The sequence below is a fragment of the Rhineura floridana genome, chromosome 18 (assembly GCF_030035675.1).
Source record: "Rhineura floridana isolate rRhiFlo1 chromosome 18, rRhiFlo1.hap2, whole genome shotgun sequence".
NCBI classification, from domain to species: Eukaryota; Metazoa; Chordata; class Lepidosauria; order Squamata; family Rhineuridae; genus Rhineura; species Rhineura floridana.
Window position 1 is genome coordinate 3587340 of NC_084497.1, and position 18693 is coordinate 3606032.

Genomic DNA, 18693 nt, shown 5'->3' on the forward strand with positions numbered 1-18693 from the left:
TGTGTAAAGGTGACAATGCAACACGTTTGGACGCTAAAGAATAAGGGATTGGCAATGGTGGCCTGGGACTAAATCCAGCTGCCATAGGTGTTCCATCTGCCTCCTCCCCTCGATTGCCTTTGATCTCAAGAAACTGGAATTGGTTCCTTTTTGGACATCTTGAACTACAGCTTGTTCCTCTTTAAAGTGAACTTTCCTAGCCGTAGCTATGCCTCACTGGAGGTCTTCAAGTGGAAACTGAGCAGGCGGGATGCTGTACCTCCAGATGCCCTGCATTGAGCAGGTGCATTAGATTAGATGATCTCTGAGGTCCCCTTCAACTCTGATTCTGTGATTATTATTATTTATTAAATTTATATCCTGCCTTTCCTACCAAATGAAGCCCAGGCTGGCAAACTGATGACAGAGCACTACATACATCTTAAAAACAAAAACATCTTAAAAAGCAATTCCAACACAGACTGGTATAAGGTCTCTACTTAAAAGGCTTGTTGAAAGAGGAAGGTCTTCAAAAGGCGCCGAAAAGATAACAGAGATGGTGCCTGTCTAATATTTAAGAGGAGGGAATTCCAAAGTGTTGTTGCCACAACACCAAAGGTCCACTTCCTATGTTGTGTAGTTTTGAAAAGTTCAGTCCACCATTTTGATTCAAAATGGCATCCAACAGAATCCAAACATGGACAAAAACCAGCTTCTTGATCTCAAAAAACTTTCAAAAAAATATAGTAGATTGTCTTATGTAAATTGCTTAGAGCTTTTTCCGATTAAGCAGTATGGAAATTGCGTTAAATTAAAATTTAAAAAATCATTTGATGTGTGCTTTGTAGCAGAATCGTAGCACATACTGTCATAAAATAAGTATATCACTGAACGTGAGTCTGCAGAAAGAATTTTTTTTTCAGTTTTGTGGGCTCATTCCCTTCCAGAAATCTTTGAGCTTGACTTAGCAACTTTCTGTTTTCTAGTCCCGGGAAAGCCGGTCTTGTCCGTTCACCCAACTCAAGAAAATGCCCTCCTTGTCAAATGGGAACCTCCCTTGGACGCCGAAGGCCAGGTCTTTGGATACCGCTTGAAGCTTGGCCGCAAAGACATCAACCCCTTGGCCACTCTGGAATTCACCGCCCAGGAGGATAAGTACACAGCTGTCAACATCCACAAGGGGGCCACGTACGTCTTCAAGCTAGCCGTGAAAAGCCGGGCCGGCTTCGGGGAGGAAGCCGTCCAGGAGCTCACCATCCCAGAAGACGTCCCCAAGGGCTACCCCCAAATCCTCGAGGCCGGCAACGTCACCTCCAAGTCAGTGCAGTTCAACTGGATGCCCCCTGTCTTGGCCGAGAGGAACGGGGTCATCGTCAAGTATACCGTAGCCTACCGGGAGGCCAGTTCCTCCGGGAAACCGCAGGAGAAGGAGCTCCCCCCATCTCCTGAGAACTCGTACACACTGAACGGCCTCAAGCCCAACACCGCCTATGATGTTAAAATCCGAGCCCACACCAGTATAGGTCCGGGGCCGTACAGCCCCACTGTCCAATACCGGACATTCCTTCTGGACCAAGGTAGGACTTGACAGTTTCTCTTCCGCCTGTCTCTCTCCCCTTGTGTCCTGCGCCGCTTCTGGGAGGCAGAGAAGCAAAAGCCAAACACAAAAATCCCCAAGCCCACAAATAAATAGCCATTAGCCCCTCGCCAGCCTGAAGACAGGCGTTGTGAGTACACTTAAAACAAAACCAAAAAAAACCCCAAAATTAAATTGAAAGGCAGGCGGCTTCTCTCTGCCTGCAGCAGGTAAGTCCTTTTTTCCTCTTCCTTCCAAAAGTCAAGTCCAGACAATCCTCCTTGATTGACAGCTGGGCGGAGCAGTCGCTATCACAGGTGGGCGGAGCCTTTTCTTCAGCTTTCTCCCCTTTTTGTTCTCGTTTTTTTCCTTATTTTTGCAAACCGCAAAACGGGAGGAATGGGAGATAACGCCAACAATTGAAACAAACCACATGGTTTTGTCTAGAGACTCTTTCTCCTCAGCAGCCAATAAGGAGCTACATAGCCCTATTTTTTATTTTTATTTTTTTTGTGGATGGGGCAGTGTGCAGGGTGAATGGGAAAATAACTGGGAGGTAGGATGTTGCCTGTTGTGTAATGGTTTGGTGCCAGGGCTGGGTATGGGATGGAAACCTGCTAAAAGAGTCAGCAGGAGGAAACAAACTAGTATGTGCGGAAGCTGCTTGTCTATTGGTTGGAAAGGTGTTTGCTAATTGGCTGGAAATGTGTTTGCTGATTGGTTGGAAAGGTGTTCGCCGATTGGTTGGAATCCCAGATATGGCTTTCTTCACTCATCCTCTCTTGCCCCTGCCTCCCCTCATTGCTTTTCTTTCCAACAGTTCTCCCAAAAAACTTCAAAGTGAGGATGGTCACCAAGACGTCAGTTCTTCTGGGCTGGGAGTTCCCCGAAAATTACAATTCTCCTATTCCATATAAGGTACAAATTGATTATTATTGTTAGCAATGCATGGATTTATCCAGTACACCAGGACTGGGCAACCTTTTTTCAGCCTTTCGAGGGCCTTTTGGTGGGCGCGGCAGGGTGGGAGGCAAAACGGAGAAGTGGGCAGATCAGTGGATGTGACTTGTAGAGTAAAAGGGCACATGTTCCGTGCCCACTTGCACACACCCCTGGCAAGCAAGAGGGAGGGAAGGTAGCTCAGTAGCGGAGCATACGCGTACAGAGAAGGGCTGCAGCCCAGTGATGGAGCACCTGTTTTGCATACAAAAGGACCCGGCTCCAACCCTCGGCCCTCACACACACAACCCTTTGGTGCCACCAAGGCCCCTTGTTCCTCCCTCCCCACTTCTTCTTTAATTGATGGGGGGCTGCCTTTTTCCCCCATGAGTGGTTCTGGGCTGGCTGGCTGGCTGGCAAGGAAAAGCCTGGGGCGTTCAGACACCCTATCTTTGTACTTCGTATTATTGCTGCATTTATATCCCACCTCTTCCTAGGAGCACAAGCTCCCCATTTTTATCTACACAACAACCTTGTGAGGTAGGCAACAACAACAAATCAGGCAGAGCACTCTCCGCCCAGCCCACCATTTGGCATTCAGAGAGCCGGGGTGGAGCAGTGGTTAAATTGGTGGGCTAGGACCTGGAAGACCCGGTTTATGGATCCTCACTCGGCCATGAGGCTCACTGGGTGACCTTGGGCTAGTCGCCGTTTCCCTCAGCCTAGCCTACCTCACATGGTTGTTGTGAGCACCACCCATGCAAAAAGCAAAAAGGATTTCTTTTTCTAGCCGGTTGTCCACTGTCGATAACAGGACTCACTTAGGTGAGGACAACCCTTGGCATATAAGACTCTGGATAGACATCAGCCTAGGAGGAATGTGGAGGGCCCTCATACCTGTGCATCCACTAGATAAAGGTCTGGGCAGTAACAAGGCAGACCCCCCCTCAATTAAAAAAAAAAGTTGGAGGGACAAGTGGCCTTGGTGTTACCGGGGTGCCCCCATTCCCAGGTGAGAATAAATTACAGCATAAGGAATTCTGGTCTGGACAGGCCCTTTAGGATTCCTATGTTCCTGTTGTTGTTGTTATATGCCTACAAATCGATTACGACTTATCTTGTTTGGATATATATGGTTTTAAGGTTGTGTATAGTTTAATTGGATTATAATTGTATGTTTTTGTATGCTTTTAACTGCATGTAGTTTTATTTGTAAGCCGCCCTGAGTTACAGTTTGGAAAAAGGGCGGGGTAAAAATAAAGTTTCATTAATTCATATATTCATAGGATTTTCATGGTAAGAGGTATTCAGAGGTGGTTTACCATTGCCTTCCTCTAAGCCGATGGCACCCGATATTCCCAGGCAGTCTCCCATCCACGTACTAACCAGGCCTGACCCCGCTTATCTTCCGAGATCAGACGAGATTGGGCGTGTTCAGGGTAGTATGGCCGTAGGCTCTTACATTCTTACATAAGCTCAATTCACTTCCCAACCCACCCAACCCAATCCTCAGATCCAACAGGAGGGCGGTAAGGAGATCGATGTGGATGGCCGCACGACCAAGAAGCTCATCACGAACCTGAAGCCCCAAATGCCCTACAAGTTCATCCTGACCAGCCACGGGAGCAACAACAAGGGGGACCTCAAGCAGAAAGTGGAGGTCTCGACGGCAGCCAACATCCTGAGCAAGAAGCCAGACGTCTTTAGGCACGACATGGATGGGAGTGTAGTGGTGAACCTCCTGGGTGCAAGAAGCTCAGAGTCTCCTGCGCAGTACGTAAAGGAGGGGGTCAAGCAACCAGCGGCCTTTTGCCTGCTTTCATGAGGCTCTCGGCTTGCATTATGCAACGCTATTCTCAGTATGTTTTCATGTGGCCCTCGGCCTGTTTGTTTGTAATGCGGCCCTCGGCCTGTTTTCATGTGGCCCTCTGCAAGCGATCAGTTTAGAAACCTGGCAAGAGTGATCTGGCCTGACCCTGGCGGATTGATGGGGGGGGGTGAGAGAAAAGGTGGGGGTGGCAGAGAGAGAGAGAGAAGGTAACACTCTGGCCCTGTCCACTGCTACCCGCAGTTTTGTCCATTCCTTCGCACATGCCCCCTGACAGAAGAAAGACTCTTGCCCCTCAAACATAAAGCGTGGGAAGAAGGTTCAGTGCCAGAGCACACGCATTTTGAGGTTTCTTTGTCCAATGAAGCTGAACATCGGAAGATTCAGGACAGACCAAGGAAAGTGCTTCTTCAATGGTGAAGCTATGGAATTTGCTCTCACGGGAGGCAGAGATGGCCACAAGCTTGGATGACTTAACAGAGGAGTAGACAAATTCATGGAGGCTAAAGCTACCCATGGCTACTAGCCATGATGGCTGTGGTCTGCCTCCACTGTCAGAGACATGATGCTTCTGAAGACCAGTTTCTGGACACCGCAGGAGGGGAGAGTTGCTCTTGAGCTCCGGTCCTGCTTGTGGGCTTCCCATATGGGCATCTGGTTGGCCACTGTGAGGACAGGATGATGGACTAGATGGGCCCTTTGGCCTGATCCAACAGTGCTGCTTTTATTAGTAGTAAGTATTAAATTTATATCCCGTCCTTCCTCCCGAAGCAACCCAGGGCAGCAAACATAAACAAAACCATTTAACAGAAAAAGCACATCAAAAACAGTTAAAACATTCCAAAGCACAATTGCTATTAAAACCATTCTAAAACTAATTTTTAAAAAAACTTCCATCAATGACCTTCAGGTAGCCAGGAATAGTCCCTGTCAGCCATCATGTGCTTGGGTAAACGGGAATGTTCTCAAATTCCTCCTGGAAGTTAACAGTGATGGAGATGAGACAGGAGAGTCACTGCTGAAAAGGTCCTGTCCAACCGGCCAGCACTGAGTGGTGGCACCGCCAAGGAGGCCTCGCCTGCCGATTGTAGGGTCCAAGATGGTTGATACTCGGGAAGGTGCTCTGTTAAGATCTGTGGGTCCCTTGCTGTCGTGTTCCAGCTGAAACGTAATGATCAGCAGACACCCTTCTGCAGCTGTTTTGGGAGGCAGGGCAGGATATAAATTTAATGAACGATAATAAATTGGCCTTCCTCTAACCAAAGTGGTCCATCTAGCTCAGGATCCCCGAAGAGGAGAACCAGGTTGCCCCCTAACCAGCCAATGCACGCAAGCAAAACAAAATAATGGCAGAGATTATTGTCAGGACATTTGCATAGTCGCGGAAGGTGCATGTTATAGTCCATCCAGCTCTTAATCTTTTTTTTCTCAGCTGGGCTGGCTCTTTGCTCCCAATTCCTCTTTCCTTTGACCTGTTCTGCCGCACACTTTCTGTCTTCCTGATTTATCAGGGCATATTACATTGTGGTGGTCCCGCTGAAGAAATCTAAGAACGGCCAGTTCCAGATCCCGTACCACACTCCCGAAGAAATGGACTTAGAGGAGGTGAGTGCCAGGCCTTTGTGAAGGCTGGTGCCTTGGCACCGTCCCACAAAGATCAGTCTCCCTTCAGCCATCTTCCTCTACAGCCACCTGCCTGTTGGCTTACTTAACATCCTGTCTAAGGGGATGCACTGCCTGTGAGCCACCTTCTCTTCCTTTAGTCCCAGCGTGGGCCTTGTAAAAGAGGAGGAATAGGGCAATACCTAGAATTAATTGGCTCTGCTTCTCATTGGCCCAGGCTTTGCCTACAGCTGGGCACCTCTCCCTGCTGCCCCACGAGATCCAGTAGGCACCAGCCACCACTGTTGTGCCTAGTATGTGTCCCCCTCTGTGCATACCCATTTTGTGTAAGTGGGGTGACCCGGGGGGGGAAAGGACAGGCTTGCATTGCCGCACAACAGAATTTGAAGTCATGTCCTAGGATCCTTCAAGGTAGACCACTTTTCCAAACTGGGGGATCTCCATTGAGTCCAAGAACAAGGATTTCTATTTGAAAATGCTTTGGGCTCGGTAAACCTATCTCTGCTTACTGAGCTCGACGCATTTTCAAAATGCAAATCCTTCTTTGGTGTGGCGGAGATCCATTTTGGGAAAGCGGTCTACCCCAGAGGATCCTGGGTCATAACTTCAGATTATGTTGTGGGATTCTGTCCATAACCCAGCCTGGAGGTTTCCATCATGCCTTTTCCTGTTTTCTTTCATCTGCTTTTGCCATTTATGCAGCTGATTGGTGTCTTCCCCTCCACACGCACACCTTCTTGTGCCCCCCCCTTCCCCAGTTAATTCAGGAGATCTCCAGACTCCAGCGCCGCAGTCTCCGCCACTCCCGCCAGCTGGATCTCTATAAGCCTTACATCGCAGCCCGCTTTCACACCCTGCCCTCCTCCTTTACCCTGGGGGACATGAAGCACTACGACAGCTTTGAGAACAAAGCCCTGGAACCTGGGCAGAAATATATCTTTTTCGTCCTGGCGGTCCTGCGGGCCACCGATTCGGTGAGTCCCCATCCCGCGACTGCATTTTTGCCGGGCTCCTCGCTCTCGGGTGGTGTTACGAAACTGCATTTCCCTGCAAACTCCTGATCCAGCAAAATGGGATTCTGCACGTGTTTTGAATGTTTGTGTGCCTGTTTTGTAATCGGTGGTTCAGATCAGTACTGTTTTGAAAGGCTCCGTCTGCCATCTTGATTCCCAATGGCACCCCGTTGTATCTAAAGATAAACCTTTGTTTCACTCTTCTTCTTCTTTTTTAGTCCCAGTCCTGAACCAGCTTCAGCACATGCCTCTCCCCCCCCCCCAATTCATAGTGATTTTTAAGAGCTCAGAGAATCTCTGGAGTCTTGCAAGCAGACCTTGACGTTGTCTGATCAAAGGCTGCATCCACTTCCTCTTATACCACCTTAACAGTCATGGCTTTCCCCAAAGAACCCTGGGAAGTGTACTTTGTTAAGGGTGCTGGGACTTGAAGGGTCACCTAACAACTCTCAGCACCCTTAACAGACTTCGGTTCCCAGGATCCTTTGGGGGAAGAGCTGGAGGTGTAGGCGAGAGTTTTCAAATAGACTACAAGTACTTGTCTCCATGGAAGGCACCTGATTTAGCAGAAAACCCAAAATTTCATGAAATTGAAGGCAAAAGCTTTGACCACAATACAAATTTGCTACCACTGTGAAACTTACACCAGTGGTGCAGATGATACTTTCTTTGTTATTACAGATGGAAGAGAATTTTGCTTCTGTTTGCATTTAAAGCCAAATCTATCAAATTTTGCACTTTCCGAAACAATATGAGGACCGAAACACAGCCGTCCTTCAAAATTTGCACTTATCTGGATTTTGCAATGCAGTTCACCAACAAAAAAAGGCATGCACTAGACCAGCCTTTCCCAACCAGTGTGCCTCCAGATGTTGTTGGACCACAACTCCCATCAGCCTCAGCCAGCATTGCCAATGGTCAGGAAAGATGGGAGTTGTGGTCCAGCAACATCTGGAGGCACACTGGTTGGGAAAGGCTGCACTAGGGAGAAGCATGTATAAAAATGAATATCTTCGTGGAAAGAACGCACATGAATGCATCACGTTAGGAGACGTTGCAAAAATGTGTATGTGAGCTAAAGTTGCAGTCAAAAATGTGCTTGTTGGGATAAATGCACGTGAAAATGCTGAAGAGTTTTCATGAGGATTTTTTAAAAAAAAAATGCGAAAACTGCTGCAGGAATGCGTCGAGCTGTATTTAGGGTTGGAGATATAAGAAACAGGAAGGATCAAAATGGACGGATCCTCCCACCTCTAGTTGTAAAGTATTGATACCTCGGCCTGTGTGTCCTTTGCAGACCGAGAGCAAGATTTCTCCAAAAAAAAGAAAAAAGGAAATCTTTAGAATTATTAAATAGCATTCCTGACCCCCAGCAGAACCTTTTATAAAATGCCTCCTGCCCTCCTCTGTCCGTACTGATTCCATTTCCTGATTGTTCTCTATCTCTATCTCCTTCTTTCTCAGTTATATGCGGCCAGCCCATTTTCTGATCCGATCCAGATAGACAACCCCGACCCACAACCGAAAATTGACGGAGAGGAAGGGCTGATCTGGGTCATTGGGCCTGTGCTAGCTGTGGTGTTCATCATCTGCATTGTCATTGCCATCCTTCTGTACAAAAAGTAAGCTGTGCGCGTTTGGCCACGTTCACAGCATACGTTTATTCCGCTGTGACTCTTCTTGAAACAGTCCTGGCTTCCCCCAAAGTATCCTGGGAAATGTAGTTTGCAAAGGGCGTTGCTAAGAGTTGTTAGGAGACTCCTTGCAGAGCTACAAATCCCAGAATGGTGCAACAGTCAGAGAATTCTGGGAATTGTAGCTCTGTGAGCAGAACAGAGGAATAATCACGATCGTGATAATTTTGGCGAGCAAAGCATGTGCTTAGCCGCTGATCTGTTGTTCCTCTCCATGGGAATTTGAAGCCATGCGCGCAGGCATCCTTAGGGGCTCTCTGCTCCTCCCCTTTTGCTGCCTGCACCACATCCCCTTCCGGGACACGCATGCCAGCAGTGGGCAGGGCCAGAGACAAAAGTAGGCGGAGCAACCAGTGTGGAATCGACCTTTGTGTATAGCAGGCTGGTTTCGGCACGCACACACACACATCTCTCTATCTGCCATTTGGGCAAGCACATTCCAGCGAGGCAAAAACACCGAGGAGGGTGCAAGCAGGGTCCTGGGGAGAGTCCCTAGGGCCAGGTAAATAGGCCTGGAGGGTCACATTTGGACCCCACGTCTGAAGTTCCTCATTTTTGACCTGCACGACGGGCTGTTTCAATGCATCCCAGTTCATGCTGCTTGCTCTCTGTGTGGTGGTCCTGAGGGATGGCCTCCAGCCTAGGAAATGTATGATATTTAAAGACTCCTGCAAGTCAGATTGGTTGAGATTGCTAGGTTGGAAGGGGCAAGAATTCATGATGAGGGAGGCTTGGGGGGGGGCGTGACTGGGAGTAGATTACCCTATATCTGCCATTCTTTTACTAACCCTCATGTTTGTCTTTTCCTCCTCTTGTCTTCTTTTTTTACTGTTTCCCTGGACAGCAAGCCAGACAGGTAAGAGTTAAAAAAAAAAAAGCTCTTGGTCTCTGATTCAGATGGCAAGTCAGGAGCACCCTAGAAACCTTAATGCAATACGTAAAACAAATGTGGCACTTTAAGATGCAGTTGAAGTGCTAAAATACTGCTATTGCTGAAAATGCCAACAAGCTGTAACCCTCAAGTAAAAAAAGATAGCCCAAAGAGAATATTGCAAGATTTCCAAGAAGTGGGGAGGGGGGGAAGCAGACAGACTCCTGGCAACACTCCTTGACGCCGGCATTCTAGTGGGTTGCATGGAATAGTTCTCCCTCTCTTGTAGCAGAGCTAAAGATTATCCCATAAACATAAAGTTGATTTGCAGTTAGTTCAGGAGAGAGCAAGGGGGAGAACAACCCATTTTTCAAGCCTTTAAGTGATAAAGTGTGGACTTGCTGGATGAGTGACTATTGGATTGTTGAAACTGTTGCTGGCTTTCCGTGATGGATTTGTGGTTTTGTATGTTGGTGCTGCTATTTACTGGCTTTTAAAATATTATTAATTTGCTAGGCTTGGGTGATGCTAATCTATTTTATTTGCATTATTTACATCCTGCTTTTTCCACTCTTAACAGGGCACTCAAGGGGAGCTTGCAGCGCAATTACAAATAGTACACAAAGTAAATCTAAAATCCAAATATACTATTAAAATGTAATCATAGGAATACAGGAAGCTCTGCACACCAAGTCAGACTGTTGGTACATCTAGCAAAATATTATCTACACTCTCCAATGACTCTCCAGGATTTGAGGCAGGGAGCGTTTCCCACCCCTACCTGAAGATGCCATTGGGGATTGAACCTTGGGACCTTCTACATGCAAGGCAGATGCTCTAACCACTGAGCTACGCAGCCCTTCCCCTGCTGAACAAAAGCCAGGAGGCAAAAACACTTAGTCAAACAGAAAAGGCAAGACAAAACTTTGCCCGTAACAAGAAAACAGTCTGAGCTTAGTGGCAGAAAACCATAAAAGGACGAGGCCAAATGAATCTCATGAGGCAGGGAGTTCCACAGTTTGGGTGTTGCCTACCTACATGCCTTTTTTCCTTGCTATTGTGGGTAGTAGTCAACTGTCAGCACCTTTAACAAACTAAAGTTTCCAGGGTTATTTGAAAAGCAGGTGGAAGCCATGACTTTTCGGAGTAGTACAATTTATTTATTTAACAAAATGTATATACTATACTGCATGCACATAAAAACCTCTTAAGCATTTTACAAAAAGAAATTTAAAAATTATCAAACAGTCATAAAAAATCTGCTTTAAACATATAATGCAGATGCTGCCTAGGTTTGACTCAGAGCAGACCCATTGAAATGAGTGAACTAAGTTAAACATGTCTATTAACTTCAGTGGGTCTACTCTGAATAGGACCAGCATTGGATTCCACGGTAAGGTATGCAGAAGAGATTCCTGCTGATATCAAAGGATAAGCAGGAAAAGAACAGGAGATGATAAACTCATTGAGGGGTTTAAAGGCAACAGCTAGTGGCAACAGCTAATATCACTGTTATTCCACTATTGTTGCGCAGTCCAACATATCTAGAGGGCACCATGTTGCCTATCCATGTGTTAACACAGGAAGCTGCCTTACAATTGGTCCATCTAGCTCAGTATTGTCTACACTGGCGGGCAGCAGTTCTCCAAGGTTTCAAGCAGGAGTCTCTCCCAGCTCTACCTGGAGATCCCAGGGATTGAACCTGGGACCTTCTGAACACGTGGCAGATGCTCTGCCGTTGAGCTACAGCCCTGCGAAGCCACGGCAAGCTTCAAGCTTGAGCGCGCACCCACACGGCACGATTGGAAGGACGAATGCAGAAGCTTTTGCTTCTGATTCCAATTAACCAAAGTTTAATGTGCCATCTGAATCCTAAACCGTGGCACATGTTCGATATGGTTGATTTGTTTGAAACGAGCCGACTGCATAACGTACGGCTGAAAACCAGCTCGTTTCAAACCATAGTGAAGGCTGACCACAGTTTGTCGGGTCCAGACAAGACAACAAGCTGCGGTTTATCTAAACCCGAAGTTTACAGAAAGTTTCCATGTGTCGGGGAGGAGAGGATGCAAACAAGGTCAAGGCTCCCCTTTGCCCGTTTTCATCTTGCTGAACTATTGCTCTAGTGAAAACGTGGTGAACCTCAAGCCCAGGGGGGGAGGCAAATGTGGCCCTTCAGGCCTCTCTCTGTGGCCCTTGAGATTCTCCCCAAGCCATGCCACTTACCTGCTCTGTTCCATCCTTTTGCCTAGTCAGAATGTGTCTCTTGCATGACTGGAGGAGGGAGGGATGGTTGAAAGAGGTGGGTTCCTCCCCCCCTGTAATCAAACATCCAACACTGGCCACAAAAATTTCCCATCTTTTATAGTAAACTATCGGAGTTGTTTGTTCCTTCCCACCTGCATTCCAAGCTCGTCGATTTGTCCGTTTGAGCTGTGCTCGGATCCATTCTGATCCCCACAAAGTGCCCCCTTGACTTTTCAATATTTGGCCGCCGTTGTTCCAATATTTGGCCGTCGTGTCCAGTTTTAGTGTGCATTCCATCAGCTTTTTTTCTTCCTCTTTCTTCGTTTTAAGGATTGCACACATTTATTTGATTTGGGGGGGGTTATAATTCAGCATTGCTCGCTGCGAGGTCTTTTGGGGAACGACAATGTGAGATGTATCGTTTAAGCACAGAATAAGCCAGTGGTGAGGAACCTGCGGCCCTCCAGATGTTAGTGGACACTGACTCCCATTATCACTGGCTATTGGCCTTGCTGGTTGCTGGGAGTTAGAGTCCAAAAAATATCCGGAGAGCCATCTAAGGAGAGGCATTCCCCACTCTCCGGAGAGAAAGCCTTGCCTAAATAGAGGCATTCTCCCTTCTATCTCATATCGCCGGGTTTGGCTTCTGGGCTGATGGCAGCTGCTGTGCAGCAACATCTGGAGAGCAAAAGAGTTTACCTCCACTTGTGAAGGCACAGCACGGAGCACATGGACCCCAAACCCTACCTGAATCTGCCTTTGTGTTTGGTTCCTCTCTGCCTCCCCCTTCCCAGCAAACGAAAAGACTCCGAGCCACGGATCAAGTGCATGCTGAACAACGCTGAGATTGCCCCCCACCACCCTAAGGACCCCGTGGAGATGAGGCGGATCAACTTCCAGACACCAGGTAACAGGCTGCATGCCGCTGCCCCAGAAGCTGCACTCCCCTGCCCAGCTTGAGGAAAGACTGGCCAGCCGGAGACACGGCTAGCCAGCATGGGTGGTCACAGGGTAGAGGCCTCAATGCCAAGCTACCGTCGAGGGAGGAGGAGGTGCCCAGATCACCCAGTGCAAAGGCAGCGGTGGCGTGCTTGCCTAGAGGATCTTAGCAACTGATGACAAATAAGGGCTTTTGGGTCTTTTTTTAACAAAGGACATCCAGATGGGCAATACGGGGCAGGGGGGAGAATGTGCATTTCCAAAAGAATGTTTGGCTCGACTTGTTTTTGCTTTTGGGGGGTGAACCGCACAAATTTTCTTTTTGGGTCTGTACATGTTTTGTCTGCTGCACATTCGAAAAACCAATCCATGCAGATTGCTGTAGGCTGGGCGGGCAAATTTACACGAGTGTTAAAAAGCGGCAGAATGAGGTACTGGTCACAGACTCTGGTTTCTGGATTAAGCTCTGCTTTCTTGTTTGCTATCTTAATTCCCTTTAAAAAAAAATATTAAAAAGCCAAGTTCCTAGTCCTTGTTGTTGAAGATATGCTTGAAAGAGCACAGGTAATGTGCGTGGAGATCTCAGAATTCTCTGTGTTGTGCTGTGTCCTCCTGATATTTTGCTCTTTTTCTCTGGGAACTAGCAAGAGCTGTCAGAGTTCCTGACCAGTCAGCTGGTGGCATTTAACAACCAGCTGTGTGTAATAACGCTCTTGTTTCGTGTCTGCCTTTTGCCAACATGAAACCTTGGGCATCTAACAACTTTCCTTTCCTTTCTCCCCCTAAATGAAAGTTTCTGGATTAGGGAGTTTAGATGCAGACACGACTTTTCTGTGTAACTGTTGCGATTTTAACTCCCGGACAGGGAGCTGGCTTGCACAGCCGAACTGTGCAGGATTTAACCCCTGCTCATCAGCTCCTGAGGAAGGGTTAAATCCTGCTGTACTGGCTGCCCTCAGCTGCAGGGTCCTGGCCTGCACAGCCAATGCAGAATTGAACCCTCACCCCTTTCAGCTGATGGACAGGTGGGTGTGTTTTGGGGGTGAAATGGCCTTGCCGGAACCCCCTAGCAGGGCAAGATGGCCCCATGGAACCAGGGGATTGTGCCAAAGACTTCTCAAAAACATTGGGTTTTGATGGGGAATTTAGAGGAAGTTCTTAATGGCAGTCTCAATTAGACATGTGAAGGCCTGGGACGAAAACAGGAACACTCCCCCCCCCTCATTTTTTTTCCTGAATTTTTCTCTGTGTGTATTGGTGTTTGGGTTTTTTTGGAAAAATTGAGGAGGTGGGGGGGAAAACACTCCTTTTTTTCAAAAATTTCTGGGATTATTTTACAGGCCTTCACATCTGTAGTCCCAGCCATGCAGCGAGGGAGTTTTATAAGTCTAGCTCTGGAATGGAGAGAGTCTGCAGTCTTTTATCTGTGTGTTCAAGGTGTGAATCAACTGGCCTTTGTTTAAAAAAAGAAAAGAATTGTAAACATTTGAACGAATCTTACCCTGACTTTTTAGACAGTTTCCTGTTGCCGTGTGGTTAGGAATGATCCTGTCTTCTGTGACCTTTGATTTTTTTAAAAAAATATTTTAATGTGCCTCCATCACATGTACACACTCACTCACATACACACATATACACTCACATGTGTGTGTTTATGTGTCAGATATTCCTATATAACAGGGAACCCCGAATGCGGCCCCTCAGGCTTGTCCATCTGGCCCCTGGGGCCACGCCCCCTAACTGACCCTATTCCATGCCCTCCTCGAGTGCTTTTGCCCACCGTGAACCCCGTGGTGATTCCTCTTGCTTGCTTGGAGGGAGAATGTGTGTGTGTCTTTAGAAACCCCTGGCTTGGTATGGCTGGAACTGTAACCTACTGTACAAAGGTAAGAACTGCATCCGTTTCTCTGCTCGCTTTTCGCCTCTGGCCCCACCCACCACTGGAATCTGGCCCCTGGGAGGTTGCCTGCGAGGGCGTGTGGCCCTGGAGCTGACAAAGTTTCCCCACCCCTGATGTAGAGGAGGGATGCTAGATCCTGATTTTTCTTCCCAGAACAGGGGCAAAGCAGGGAGCAAGGGCGTCAACAGGTCGGCACAGTCAGGCATCTGCCGAGGGCTCACACCCCAGCAGGGGCCCTCCCGAGAAGACCATGCTTTTTAGCCATTGCAGCCTCCTTGCGTGTTCACCCACTCTGGCAATGGTGTGGAGGAGAAGTGCCATGGCCCACTTGCTTGTTGGCTCTCCACTCAGCAGGCAAGCAGCTGGTACCAGCGATGAGGCAGAAGAGTTTCAGCAGGATCATTGAGGCAGAGGGGCCCATGGAGGGGAGGGGGGGGTCTTCCCAAAGGGCCCTCTGAACCCTGTCAGAGAGAGTACAAGGACTTGTATTCCCCACTCGAATGTTGCTGCGTACTAGAGACACCAAAGACACTCGATTCGGTTGGCATTTCAAGGAGAATCTACCCGATTCGCTGTTTCCGAAACAGTGCACGGACCAGAAAGCACAGCCACCCTTCAGAAATCCACCCTTCTCACAAAAAAATGCATATACTTGGGTAAAGTGTGTTAGCAAAAATAATGTACAAAGAGTGTTGTAGGGGAAATTGCTTTGCAAAACTGTGTAACATGGGCAAAATTGTGTGTTAGGAGAAAGTTGCATTTAAAAGCCTGTGGATTTTCATGAGGGATTAGTAGTAGTAGTGGAAGATGGAGATGGACTGCCTTCAAGTCGATCCCAACTTATGGTGACCCCATTAATAGGGTTTTCATGGTAAGCGGTGTTCAGAGGGGGTTTCCCATTGCCTTCCTCTGAGGCTGAGAGGCAGTGACTGGCCCAAGGTCACCCAGTGAGCTTCAGGGCTGTGTGAGGATTCGGACCCTGGTCTCCCAGGTCGTAGTCCAGCACCTTAACCACTACACCACACTGGCTCTCACATATTATTATTATTATTATTATTATTATTATTATTGCAAGCTGATGGGAAAATGTGGAGAACTGAACTTAAGAGCTGGGACAAAAAAACAGAAACCAAAATCGACAGAGTAGCGTCCCTACTGGGCAGTACTTCAATGCCGAAATGACCATGCGTTGAAACGTTGGCTGCTGGAAAGAGGAGACGGGGTTGGCGGGGGGAGAGAGCAGTGCACCTTCAGAGCGTTCCTCAGTGTAAACTTTATCTCGGGATGGAAATCCACAAATGGACATATTTGTTACTGAGGCCTGGATCCCACCCTTTGGGGAGGGGCAGAGACGTGGGGGATAAGACTCTGTGAACGTTGGCCCTCGCCACTCCACCCGCAGCCCCAAGACCCTGGAACGCCCGCCCATGAAAAGCGACCCCCTGGTGACACAAAGGAGCAGAGGGGTGGGGGGGGGGACACCTTTCATCTTCTCTCAAATTTTGTGTTGCCTTTTTGTTTCCTTGGTTTTTTCTTCGTTTTCTCGGTTGAGTAGCATTTTTTTTATAAACGTCTCTATATATATTTTTTTGTTTTCTGTTCTTTTTTGTTTTTTGTTTTCCTGTTTTCTGCAGATTCTGGCCTCAGCAGTCCTCTCAGTGACCCTGAGTTTGACCTTGAAAGTTAGTTCCTATATGTTTTTGTTCCTGTCCATTTCATTGGTCATGCGCCCCATTTCCCAGCACCACCTTCCCCCCCCAAAAGAAACCCCCTTTGGTTCTCCTTCACTTGCACTTCCATCTTTACATGTTCATCCTGTCTCTTTCAGTCTCTCTCTCTCTGCATATCTGTGGCTTTCAACGTCGCGTCCTTTGCTCTCCGCCATTTTGTCTTGTCTAAGAGTGTGCTTCCAGTTTTACAGTTCGTAAGCCAAACAGCTTTTTGCAAAATGATGGAAACCGTGGCTAAATCTGTACATGTGTCAGTGCAGTCCTACCCATATCTACTCAAACGTAAGCCCCACTGAGTTCAACCGGATTGACTCTTAGGGAAGCGTTTGCAGGATTGCAGCCAACTAAGTCCTACTCGGAGTAGACCCATTGGGTTGTAGCCCATGCAATTGCTGCTCAGAGTAGACCCATTGAAATGGATGGACATGGACAATTTGGGGTTCATTCATTGAAATGGGTCTACTCTGAGTAGGACTTAGTTGAATACAACCCTGTCATAGATACACATGATGTATCCAGTTCTAGTTCTACTTAGAGTGGACCCATTGAAGTTAATACCCATGACTAGCTTGAGTTTGTAAATTTTAATGGGACTACAAATTAAACCAGAACTGCCACTAGAAGCTAAAATGATGAGGTTATCATACTTTGGACGCATAATGAGAAGACATGATTCACTAGAAAAGACAATCATGCTGGGAAAAACAGAAGGGAGTAGAAAAAGAGGAAGGCCAAACAAGAGATGGATTGATTCCTTAAAGGAAGCCACAGACCTGAACTTACAAGATCTGAACAGGGTGGTATATAATCGATGCTATTGGAGGTTGCCGATTCATAGGGTCGCCATAAGTCGAAATCGGCTTGAAGGACATAACAGCAGCAAACTCTGAGTGGGACTTGGTTGAATGCAACCCAGCCAACGTAAGTCAGCCGTGTTCCTTCATTTCAATGGCTTGTCTCCAGCTAAATCCTACTCTGAGCAGACCCATTGAAATGAATGGACATGACCTAACATTGGTCCTACGGGTCTGCTCTGAGTCGGAGGTGATCGAGTGGGTCTATTCTGAGTTGCACTAACATCAGAAAACAACCTTGTGTGTGTTTATGTATATAAAATTCACATTTATACATGATAAGAAATACTATTTTCCATGGATATGGCAGTTCAGAGAATTCAGAGCCAGCTGTTTGCCAGTGTTGGTGCCGAGGGCTCTGTGAGGGGTAGACTTCCATTCTCAGGATTTCTTTGGGAGGAAGAGAAATTTGATTCAGTGTAAATGTGTGGCGTGGATGTGACTGGAGGTAAGAGGCAGATTTTTATCTGGTACTGAACTAACACAAGAAGCCAGACTCTTGTTGAGATGGTACAGAGTTCCCTGGTGGAAATTCTGCAGTCTTTGGGGACTTACGGCTGTCCTACAATGTTAGTCCTACTCAAGACCTGGGCTCCTACTGAGAGGAAGGGTGGGATATCAATGCTTTGATTTGGATTCCTGCATTGAGCAGGGGGTTGGACTTGATGGCCTTATAGGCCCCTTCCAACTCTACTATTCTATGATTCCTTGATTCTATATAAAGAAATAAATAAAATAACGATAGATAAGAGTAGACCCATCAAAGTCAATAAGCATGACTAACCACTCGTTGAGTTTACTGTATGGATGGGGGGAGAAATTCAATTCAGTTCACACTTCAAGACAAATCTATCAAATTTGCACTTTCTGAAACAGTCTAAGAACTGGAACACAACCATCCTTCGAAATTCACGCTTGTCCGGATTTTGCAATGCATTTTGCCAACCAAGCAATGTCTACAAAGTAGCCATCAAAATGAATATATTAGTGAAAATTACATATGCAAATGCATTATTTTAGGACACGTTGTTCACAAAAAACGTGTGCATTAGTCAAAACCATGTGCGAAAAAATATTAGGAGAAATTTGCATTAAAATTCTGAAGAATTTTCATGGGGATTTAAAAGAAATTCAAATTTCTGCAAAAATGTGGAGAACTAGATTTTAAGATTGGACAGATGGGAATGGGGGAGACCTGAAATTGACAGATTGAAGGCTGGGGGGTGGGGGGGAAATGCTGAAGATCATTTGGATAAACTTGAATTGAACCGTGAACTGAACATGAACCGAACTAGTTTGTTTTGCATTGGAAGTGGAGTTCGTCTCTTTTTGGAGAGGTTGAACTTGAACGCGTTCCTTTTCCAAATGAACTTGTCACACTCAAGTGAACAACCCAAGGCCAATCAGTAAAGCCAAAGAGGAGAGATGATTTGAAGAGACAAGAAATGCCTGTCTGTCGTAGATCTCTTCAATTCTCCTCTGGCAGATGATGGGAGTTGG

The 18693-nt window shown here is 47.0% G+C and overlaps 1 protein-coding gene and 1 pseudogene across 1 annotated transcript in view; one reads left to right on the forward strand and one right to left on the reverse strand.

Annotated features, from left to right (window-relative positions):
* Positions 1 to 18693, forward strand: part of PTPRS (protein tyrosine phosphatase receptor type S) — a 207884-nt gene that overhangs the window by 155393 nt on the left and 33798 nt on the right. The window contains exons 15-23 of the mRNA XM_061601984.1: positions 966 to 1556; positions 2376 to 2473; positions 4008 to 4267; positions 5834 to 5927; positions 6704 to 6919; positions 8423 to 8580; positions 9497 to 9508; positions 12565 to 12677; positions 16244 to 16291. Of these exons, the coding sequence (XP_061457968.1) occupies positions 966 to 1556; positions 2376 to 2473; positions 4008 to 4267; positions 5834 to 5927; positions 6704 to 6919; positions 8423 to 8580; positions 9497 to 9508; positions 12565 to 12677; positions 16244 to 16291 (1590 nt within the window). The remainder of the gene's footprint in view (positions 1 to 965; positions 1557 to 2375; positions 2474 to 4007; positions 4268 to 5833; positions 5928 to 6703; positions 6920 to 8422; positions 8581 to 9496; positions 9509 to 12564; positions 12678 to 16243; positions 16292 to 18693) is intronic.
* On the reverse strand, positions 3832 to 3950 carry LOC133373017 (5S ribosomal RNA; annotated as a pseudogene).